The sequence below is a fragment of the Silene latifolia genome, chromosome 1 (genome assembly GCF_048544455.1).
Source record: "Silene latifolia isolate original U9 population chromosome 1, ASM4854445v1, whole genome shotgun sequence".
NCBI classification, from domain to species: domain Eukaryota; kingdom Viridiplantae; phylum Streptophyta; class Magnoliopsida; order Caryophyllales; family Caryophyllaceae; genus Silene; species Silene latifolia.
Genome location: NC_133526.1, coordinates 9,654,578 through 9,665,386, shown reverse-complemented (window position 1 = coordinate 9,665,386; position 10,809 = coordinate 9,654,578). Strand labels below are relative to the sequence as shown.

The window sequence follows — 10,809 nt, the reverse complement described above, 5'->3', positions numbered from 1 at the left end:
GATTTGATGGCAATGAGATAGGTGCTTTGTAGTTTTAGTGCCCCAAACGCTACATCTCTCCTTTTATGGAGAACCCCATGAACGTTCTTACTGTCCCAATAAATGAGGATGCCCAGTATATTGGTAGGCTCCCAAAAGGCAAAAGCAATGTGAACAACGTATTTTAATTATCGAATATTGTAGTCGAAATTTTTTGATGGGCCATGAAAAGGTAGAAAAATGACTTTAGGAAACCCCCATTGATGTAGGGAGTAATTGTGAAATGGGAAGGGTGGATTAAATAATTAGTGGAAAATGATATGGAAAAGAGAAAGAAAATTTGGGGCACCCCATGAGTGCAAATGCTCTTAGATCACTGCAGGGATACAGGACTTGGGGGTATGGCCTAAGATCATTGAAAGATATGGTTAGGCAAAAGCCATCAAGATTTATCAAATTAAGAAAGATATTGTTAGGGTTAAACAAAATAATACATTTTTGGCGGAGTATTACAGCAAAATAAGATTTAACAAATAAGTGCATTTGATCATATGAATGATATGCCATTTGTATAAGAATCTTTTTTACGACTGCCAAAAAAAATCGAGAACATTGGGAGACACTGGACAATCTTGATCCTTTTCCAACCTATTTGTGTGGTAAAATTGATTCGTGTTTTTGCACTTTGCCTAAGAGGATGCTACGTGAGCATGAACAAAATGCCAAGTTGATTCAGATTTTAGTTTGTTTGAATGGTGTTTATGATAATATCCATACTCATAATTTATTCATGAGTCAATTAGTTACCATACGTAAAATATTGGGGTTATTGTGCTTTACAACAGATTGAGAGACAAAGACAAATCTTTGAGGTAGGGGATCTTTTAACTCAAGCTATTGTTTATGGCCTCGTGGGCAAGATATGAGAGGGACAAACTCGAGAAATGTTAAAAAAAGTGAGTGGGATAAATAATACGGCATGTGTATAGGAAAGAATATCGCAAGAGTGGTAATTAACCTCCCTATCTGTGGTTAATGATGAAATTAGGTATTTTTAGAATAATTTGTAGTAATCAAGTCCCATAATTATACTCAAAAGTGAGTTAAATCCTATTGTTTGTTTTTTCATGAATATTTCACTAATTTTCATTTTATAACACGATTAATCAAATATAAAATTCAGTTTTTACATCTTTTATTTACAATATATAGTTGTAATAGCGAGTATTTTCGATTATTTTGTAATTTTATTTTGTCTAGTATACATGGATGTAAAATTATTTTTTAGATGAATATTATATAATTAATAATTAATTGTAGGTAAATTAGTAAAGTTGAAATGATTAATCTTTATGTGTTATTAGTTACCTTCTCTGTCTCGCTTATTTGTTTGTCTATTTCATTTTTGGGTGTCGGAGTCCGTCATTTGTTTGCCTTATAAGTCATTTGTTTGCCTTCTATTTTAGGAATGTCTGGACAATTGAATCATCCACACTCAATTTGGTTCGCTTGTCATCTAATTATTGACACCCTCATCTTTTCTTGGTTTTTGTGCCAAAACCAAAGACAAACAAATGATCGGGACGTAGGGAGTATATAATATTAATATAAAATAATTTTTTTGTCAAAGTTTTAGTCTTAAATAAAATTCGGGATTTAATTTCACTTTTAAATAAAAATGAGTCCGATTTTATCATTAATCAAAGTAGCAAGTCATAATCTTCTATATATAAAAGCTAAGTTTTTTAAAGCAATGTGATTGGTCCTCACAATTTTTAGTGGATGACACCCACTCCAATTATATTTCTCTTCTTTTCATTTTCTCTTTTCCTATGATATACTTCATTTTATCATTTTCGCAAATGTTTCTCATTTTAGTATGAAAATAAAGTAAATATAAAAAAAATAAAGTATCGACTGTAAAATAAATGCAAGTAAATATAGAAAATCAAATATAAGTTTCCGATCATAGTTGCATGAACATATTTTTTGTGTGGGGACTATCGTCTAATACTACATGTATGTATCAGAGTTTCGAAACTATTTACATTCTCAAATGACAATTTTATTAGTAGATTCTATTTTTTATTTTTATTCAAGTTCTTGAATACTAAATCCCGTACGATTCTATCCGCTCTAGCTTAATTTATAACAATCCTTTATCTATAAAAGTTGAAGCCAATAAAGCTCTCCTATTGGTCTATGATTTTTAAGGATTAAAAAGAAAAAAATTAAGGTAGGACCCCATGTTCATCCTACACATTTAATTACCCTTTCTCCTATATTTCACTTGATTTGCTTTTCTTTTTCTCCTTTTCAAACTACTGAGTTTACGATATTTTAATTTTAGTTTTAACTTTTTTATAATTACATATTATACATATATATTTTCCTAAAATGTTACAAAATGAATACACCTGAATGAAAACAATTAAAAAAAATTACAAAATGAATAAAATTACAAATTATTTGTACTGGTTTTCTTATTGATAGGTACCCAAATAACATTCCTATACAAAAAAAAAATGCAAGTCTCGATAAGAATTAAAGCACATTCATATAATTATAATTCATAATGTTAAGAAATATACAAAATTTAGCAAAATTTGAAGAAGATTCATATAATTATAATGTTAAAAAAAATATACATGGTAAAGATTTTAATGATTATAAAAAAGTACCAGCACTAATTTTCTTATCTTAAAAAAAACCACAAGGCTTACAAAGCATTATTATGAGACAAAAACATTTATTTAGTAATCAGGCATCAACAATATCATATTTACAATTTCAATACCGTCATTTGAATATAACATTTGAATAAAGAAGCTCAATTCATTATATGTGGTTACAATAATAAATAAGAGGCCTGATTAAATTCAATATCGTTTCTATGGACAATTTATATTATTACGATATTGAACACTTAACATCTGTTATTACGACCCGTGCATTTTATTGCACGGGTGTAAAACTAGTGTTATTATATTATTATTATACATCGCATTGTTTCAAACTTCCAATGTTACATAAAAATATTAGGCCATAACTAATCGTATTAATTAAAATATTTTGGTTGTTATAATTTAAAAAACAAGTCGTGTATTATTTTACACGGGCCTAAAACTAGTTACTAAATAAATCTGAATCTGATTTTATCATTTATATAATAATAAAAAGAGAAAATTGTTGATTACAGCCTTTTAAAAATCACTTTTTGAAAATTACAGCCTTATATAATTTTTTTTGTAAATTACATCCAAAATATTACTTTTCTTCTAAAACTGCACCAACTTGAGGATTTCGGTGAATTTAGATGATGTTTTGATGTTGTTTGGGGTGATTAATTGGTTTGTGTTAAGGAGAGGTAAGAAATCCGGGTAAGTAGGCTCTCAAATAATATAGGGTATATCAGTAAAACATCATCAAAATTCACCGAAATCCTCAAGTTGGTGCAATTTTAGAAGAAAAGTAATATTTTGGATGTAATTTACAAAAAAAATTATATAAGGCTGTAATTTTCAAAAAGTGATTTTTAAAAGGCTGTAATCAACAATTTTCTCTAATAAAAACACAAACTAGACACCTATCATAATGCTACATCAATATTTTCCATTACCTAAACAATCCAACTCCACATCACCAAGTCATTTATTACTAAGAGGCAAAAAAAAAAAAAAAAAAAAGCACCACATTACACAACGGAGATAATATTTACAAACGAGAGTCAAGTTCTTATAAGTTCACCTAAATATTTGAGTGTCTAAGTCCTCTCTACATCCCTTAGATCTTCCACTAAGGATGGTTGAGATTGAAAGCAACAAAACACACTTAACACTAATTAGTTTCTTATACACTAATTAATCAATTTTCTCTCTCTAGCTTTAATTATACATTCACTAATTGATTATTCTACCCAATTAACATTATTTTTTACCTTCTTATATTTTCAAGTTTTTTAAAAAAAAAATTTGAGAGAAAGTTTACACAAATTTTATGACACTTTTACTGTTTTAAAAGTGTAATTCAAACAAAAAAAGTGTAATTTTAACAAAAAAGAAAACGGTTTTGACAGATATTATATTGAAATTTCAAATTTTGAAACAAGTTTACGACAAATTTGAAATTTTGAAGCAATTTTACGTCAATTTTTGAGAAATGTTTTTTTTTTTTTTCAAATTTTAACACAACTCATTGTAAATTGAGTGATTTATAAGTGTAACTTTAGTCTTTTAGAAGTGTAACTTTAGTCCATTAAAGTGTAATTTTACTCAAGAAGTGTATTTTTAGTCAACTAAAGTGTAATTTTAGTCCATTAAATTGTAATTTTAGTCCATTGAGAGTATATATCTCTAGTCCATATTCAATGTGTAACTTTAATACATTGAGAGTGTAGCTTTAGTCCTTTGATAGTGTAACTTTAGTCCATTGAGAGTATAACTTTAGTCCTAGAGAGAGTACCCTTAATAGAGATAAGTGTAACTTTAACAGAAAAAAATGTAATTTTAATAGAAAAAAGTATAATTTTAATACAGATAAAAGTGTAATTTTAATGGAGAAAAGTGTAACTTTAATAATAGAGAAAAATATAATTTTAATAGAAAAAGTGTAATTTTAATAGAAAAAAGTGTAATTTTTATAGATAAAAGTGTAATTCTAATGGAGAAAAGTGTAACTTTAATAGAAAAAAGTGTAATTTTAATGAAAAAAAGTGTAACTTTAACAATAAAATGTTAACAGAAAAAATATAACTTTAATAGAAAAGAGTGTTATTCTAAGAGAAAATTGTTGATTACAGCCTTTTAAAAATCACTTTTTGAAAATTACAGCCTTATATAATTTTTTTTGTAAATTACATCCAAAATATTATTTTTCTTCTAAAATTGCACCAACTTGAGGATTCCTCCGTAGCATCTTTCCTTGTTCAATTGAAGACTCCTTTATTAAAAAAGAAAAAAAGAAAAGTCTAGAAAAGCAATAAAAACATCCACATAGGTTGAATTGAATAGAATCATCGAGAGAGATTGGGCGTGAAGAAGGATGTCTTACTTGCTACCACACTTGCACTCAGGATGGGCTGTGGATCAGTCAATCCTCGCCGAAGAAGAACGCCTCGTCATCATCCGCTTTGGCCACGATTGGGATGAAACCTGCATGCAGGTTCTCCTTTCTCCTCTATTATCACTCTTTATTCCTTCTATTTTTTACTTATTTCGTCCCAATCATTTGTTTGCCCTTTTTTATTTTTGTTGTGAGGAGTATTTTAATCAAAGGCAAACAAATGATTGAGACGGAGGGAGTAATTGTTACTGTCTCACTTCCGATTTTGGTACTTAGGGTTCCGCCTGCTACCGGCGGTTATGAATTATGATGCTACTTATTTCATACCCCATAATTGGATTGACTGCAGATTCTCATATTTTCAATTAGTACCTGCTCGATCAACTTTCCACAATTTTTTATTTTTTTTTATTTTTAAATTTATTATCACTGAGAATTGCATTGACTGCCTACATCATATTCGATGGTATATTGAAAGTTTTCTACTTCCACTTACCTCTCACATCCGTGAGGATGTTAATAGGTTGATTTCGATTAATAAAAATAAAAAAATTTGGAAAAATAAACAACAACAACAACATTACCCCAGTGCCTTCAATGGCTCCGTCAAATTGCGGGGTAAGGGGGTCGGATGTACGCAGCCTTACCCTTGTTTTAGCAACACAAAGAGCCTGTTTCCGAATGACCCAAGATGAAAATTGCGTCGAGAACTGCATCGATAGGCCACTACTTCACAAGAGAATGAAGTGTAGCCACTTTAGTGAGCCATTTTGCTTTATTCCATCATAATCCAGAACCAAAGAGTAATGAATCTTTGGCTCCATTGGAAATATGGAAACAAAAAATTTTTTTTGGAAAAATAAAAAAAATTGGATGCTATTGTTAACTAGGAATCGGATTTCTGTTGTATCCTGTTCTAAAGATGGTGTAAATATGTCGTTCCAATTGTCTTTACTTGTATTGTAAGCAGAATTAAATTAGCTTATATTTTATGATAGCATGGGCCTTGGCTGCTGGTTGTTGTGGGTGTATTGCCGAAGTTTTTCCTCGCATTTCGACTATTCTCCTGCACTTGTGTCTTCCCTATTGTTTCAATTGAAGGATGTGTGACTAGTGGCCCCCTTCCTTTTTTTTGTGTATCTAGAAATTGTTTCATTGATTTGGAAGATTTTTCTCACTTCTGGGCAGGAGGGGACAGTCTGGTTTACTTCGTGTTATGGGTATCGTAAGCTTGTAGGTTTATGTTGATTTCTATGTGTACTCTATGAACGAACTGGCTATTTTGAAGTTGCTGTCTTTCAAAGATATCAGTGATGATAGTGTTGCATGCCCATGGCTTATTTCATCTCTTCCTATAATGTTGTGCACAAATTCTCATTGAAGACGGACACTATCCGTCACAAGCTGAAGACGGATATTGTCCCTCTCACAAAATGCAAATGGATAGTGCAAGTGGGGGGAAATGGATACCCCACTTCCCTCCCACTTGCATTTTGTGAGAGGGCCACTATCCGTCTTCAGCTTGTGACAGATAGTGGCCGTCTTCAATGAGACGGACTGGTTGTGCACAAAAGTAGCTGTACGGAATTTGTGCCCCTTTATTTGATCCTTTTTTCTATTAGTATTAATTATGTCTGCTGACATTTTCTTACCTTATCTCTCAGATGGATGAAGTGTTAGCTGGGGTGGCGGAGACCATTAAGAACTTCGCTGTGATTTATCTTGTGGACATAACCGAGGTGCCTGATTTCAACACAATGTATGAGCTTTATGACCCGTCGACAGTCATGTTCTTTTTCAGGAACAAACACATAATGATTGATCTTGGTACTGGGAACAACAACAAAATCAACTGGGCCCTCAAGGACAAGCAGGAGTTCATAGACATTGTTGAGACCGTCTATCGTGGTGCACGGAAGGGGCGAGGTCTTGTGATTGCACCAAAGGATTACTCCACCAAGTACCGCTATTAAGTGCTTTTACAAGCCACCTTTTACCTCCATATCCTATCTCTGTAACCCATTGGCACTCATTGTGTTATGTTATAGTCGTTACTCATAAGCCTTTCGTTTAAAGGAATTCAGGTTATCCATTGTGGAACTATCTTGTAATGATTATACTTCTTAATGACTTGCTTTCAGATTGTTGGTAATCTCGATTATATTCTACTGCTGATGTTAGTTCTGATTTGGCTTTCATATTGTCCTTTAATTAGCCTTTTAAACTTCTTAACTTTTGCAAGGCATAGCATAATGCTGCCGCTAAAAAGCAGTCCGGTGTGGTTTGTGATACCACCTTTAAACTTCTTATTATTGCGTTAGTACACGTCTTCCTGGTATCTTCCTTGCAGCTTCGCTACTGCTATCTTTTTGGTTGATGGCATTTAAACTACATGTTCGAAATCTTTTCTTAGTATTGCATTTTTTATGGTCAAGTGTTGTATTCACAATTAAAGAAGGGAAAGAAACAAGAAGGTGACAGCTGCAAATAAATATGTAACATTAGTAGTATATAATTGCTTATAGCTTTTATAAGCGGTTGATATAATGGTATGTACGGAGTATGAGTTTTTCTATACAAATGTAACTTGTAAATTTTTACAGTTATTTGAGTTCCAGATGTAGCAGCGACACATTCGGTATCACATTTTGTTCCTGCCCGAGAGACCATCGACAAAGCGTTCAATAACTATTCCAACAAGATACCAAGGAACTCCAGCCAGAACGACCTGCAACCAAGAACTGTTGACTACTTGCAGTGCGAAAGGACCACCAGCATGTTGTTGTAACTCTACTACTCCAGCACCTGCTCCATGTAATATCGCATTGATTGATGCAAGCACAGCTAACCCCACTGGCAGAACTGTAATTACGGGTCTCCTCGGATAATTCCTTCGTTTAATGTATGTTTCCTTGTGAGTCTTACCGTCTTCAGAAGTTGGTGAATGTAATATGGTGTCGGATTTTGTCGTGTTTTTACCCAGTGGTTGCACTGGAGTTGGAGTAGATGGGGCCCAATAATCATCTTTCAATGTTGTTTGAGGGAGCAGTCTATTGGTGTCTCTGGTCTGAAACATACCGTGTTTCCTTGCTTCTGTGGCTGCTTCTCTGAGTTTCTCTACATCCGGATGATTAAATCCTTTGCCTCCTCTGAATGCTAGATTTGATGGAGTTTGTGAAATCGGTGATTGCCAGTACAGCCAATTTGAGATTGATCTTATGGCTTGGATTGCTGATATTCTTGCGTCACTCTGAACTTTGGAGTACTGAAAACAATCGCAGACATTGGAGTACGCTATCACCAAATCAGGTTATACTAGATATTCATACTGTGCTGCTTAGACTTTGTTATTTTTCTCACATCAGGGGAAAAACATAAACTTTTTCCCCATTTAGGGGGATAAAACTCGTCAAATACCGGAAAGCAAGAGTTTGAGCAGCATAGCATTCATAGGCACATTTCTTTTAGAATAATATGACCAAGGTATGCAGGAGCATTACCGGCGACTCTTGATTTGATTTTCTAGTAGCAGCTTCATCAAGTCGTTTATGGAAGACTTTAACCTCGGAGAAAACGTCAAAACTTCGTGCACCAGCTGTGTTACTAGCCCCAATCCTGACATTTCCTCGCGGCTGCTTGGACATGAGAAACTCTAGTGCTGCAAGATCTGATCTTTCTACCATCCTGTAAGCCAACACCCACAAAATTATAGCAGTCAATAATGCAACCAGTTCGAATCTCCCTTCCTTCATTGTACCGAGTCATCCTCTTGTGAGACTGTCTCACATATTGAAAGGGTGAGGAACAATCAGCGAGAGAAATTAGAAGCGGTTTCCAAAAAAATATTGAGGAGACCTATCTCATTTGTAATGTGTGCATCGTGTTAAAATTTAATGGATAAAAGAACTACTTGTGGAAGTGAATTTGTAGCAGAGATGAGGGATGTTTACGAGATGCAATCGACAGGACAGACGTCTATGGAAGCCTGAATTTTATCTTCGGGATCAGCCCATTGAGCAACTACACGAGCTCTCCCATAGGCAGCTTCAATGGCAAATGTCTGCTTAGCAAACAAAGCACATTTCAAGCAACCAATGCACTTGACCTCATCTACAAATACAGCCCTGTCTTCTGTTTCTGATCCCATCCATGATGAGTACAGTGGCTGCCCTGTGTAGCCTTGTAAGTCTGTCATCTTTGCTTGCTCCTATCATGGTTTTTAGTGTAAGAAGATACATAAGCAATTATACTACTAATGGTAAAATACCATATTTTACGGTAATGATTTATTTTGCAGGCGGTTTTACAGTATGTTATTACAAAGTCGCCTTACAAAAGGCTTACTGGGAAAACTTCACCCTGCAGGATCAAAAACAGCAAAATGTGTTTACAGTTGACTGATTTCAGCGAGTGAGAACATTCGCAACTTACATCTACACATTAAAATTGTTGCAGCTTGGTATCGGAGATCAATTCAGTAATTAAAGTAAAAGTTATGCAAATCTATTGAGCTTAACGACAAACACTTGACCGTGAGGAACTTATTTTATGGCAGGACGGCCTTACAAAAGACTTGTTGACAAGTATCTCTGACACGAGATTTGCAGGAGGTGAATATGAAGGAGGTAAGTAGCAAACCTTATCATAAGCAAAGCGAGCGATGGGATCAGAAAGAAGAGCATAAGCATCATTAAGAATGATGGCCATGTCATGTCCTGCAGGTCCTGCAATATCAGGATGACATCTTTTTTGTAGAGACCTGTACGCCTTCTTTATTTCGCTTTGATCACTGCTACTCTCTATTCCCATCAGTTCATACAAATCATACTCCCTTATAAAACTCGATGATGACGACGATGATGATGCTCTGCATGTAGTACTATTTTTCTGATGATGAGGAGGAGGAAATTTAAGTGTTTTTGTAGAGTAATTATGGAAAAATGTTTGTGGTCTGGAGATTGGTGGTGTAAGAGTTGGGAAATGAAGAGCAAGGTTTGAAGATGCCATTATTCTGTGGCCTTAGCTTGTCTGTTGGAGCAGAATGAGTAGGAGGACAAATATAGATGTGGGATAAGATATTTTTGGACACAAAACACCAACATTTTCTCACCAATTAGTGAACTTTGGAAGAAAAAGGACACTACGTAACCTGCTTCCAAGATCCAAGGGGCTCAAGATATTTATGTTCGTGTAAGTCTCCCATATATCCGTCACAAGCTTCAGAATTGGTATTGTCGATCAACGCCGATCTAAATGAGAATTTGTGTTTATGTTCTTCTTTTTGAGGTTTTCCTTTTGTTTCATCTTTCTACAACAACAACAACATCGAGCGCTTAATCCCAAAATGATTTGGGGTGGTGATATGAATCATCCTTTCAACCGTCATGGGTGAGAACGCACGCTCAAAATGCGAATAAAAAGGGAAGATAAAAACAAAAGGAGAACGAAAATGTAATGGAAAGTCAAGGTGAACTTAGGGGTTTTAAAATCGAATTAAATCTTTTCTTTTATAAAAACTTAAAATTTAAATCGAGAGAAAAGATTAAAACGATTTTTAAAAACCGAAATAGAGTTAAGGATCTGGAATGAACCAGGTAAAATCTATAAGAAAGTGGTTGTTGAAAAAGTGTGTAATAAAGGAGAGAAAAATAAATAAATTAATTTCTTTAAATTAAATAAATAAATAAAAACACTAAATCTGTCAAAAAACATCAAATACTAAAAATAAATTCATGCTCTAAAAATAAAAAATAAAAAATAAAAAATAAA

General features: G+C 33.5%; 2 protein-coding genes across 2 annotated transcripts; one reads left to right on the top strand and one right to left on the bottom strand.

The window, feature by feature from the left end:
• The first annotated feature begins 4,901 nt into the window (after positions 1-4,901).
• LOC141597372 (thioredoxin-like protein YLS8) lies at positions 4,902-7,224 on the top strand. Its single transcript, XM_074417815.1, has 2 exons — positions 4,902-5,139; positions 6,705-7,224. Exons 1-2 carry the CDS (start codon positions 5,020-5,022, stop codon positions 7,011-7,013), a joined length of 429 nt encoding a protein of 142 aa, XP_074273916.1. The 5' UTR covers positions 4,902-5,019; the 3' UTR covers positions 7,014-7,224.
• Positions 7,225-7,514: 290 nt separating this feature from the next.
• On the bottom strand, positions 7,515-10,144 carry LOC141597349 (chaperone protein dnaJ C76, chloroplastic). Its single transcript, XM_074417779.1, has 4 exons — positions 9,679-10,144; positions 8,991-9,247; positions 8,541-8,724; positions 7,515-8,305 (listed from the first exon to the last, which is right to left on the bottom strand). The coding sequence occupies exons 1-4, from the start codon at positions 10,045-10,047 to the stop codon at positions 7,682-7,684; spliced, it is 1,434 nt and encodes a 477-aa protein (XP_074273880.1). The 5' UTR covers positions 10,048-10,144; the 3' UTR covers positions 7,515-7,681.
• Between the last annotated feature and the right edge of the window lie 665 nt (positions 10,145-10,809).

Coding starts and splice junctions, on each gene's coding strand:
- LOC141597372 (XM_074417815.1), top strand. CDS start 5,020: ATGTCTTACTTGCTACCACACTTGCACTCAGGATGGGCTGTGGATCAG. Junction 5,140..6,704: donor GGGATGAAACCTGCATGCAG/GTTCTCCTTTCT, acceptor CTTATCTCTCAG/ATGGATGAAGTGTTAGCTGG.
- LOC141597349 (XM_074417779.1), bottom strand. CDS start 10,047: ATGGCATCTTCAAACCTTGCTCTTCATTTCCCAACTCTTACACCACCA. Junction 8,725..8,990: donor TGTCCTGTCGATTGCATCTC/GTAAACATCCCT, acceptor GTTGGCTTACAG/GATGGTAGAAAGATCAGATC. Junction 8,306..8,540: donor AATCAAATCAAGAGTCGCCG/GTAATGCTCCTG, acceptor GATTGTTTTCAG/TACTCCAAAGTTCAGAGTGA.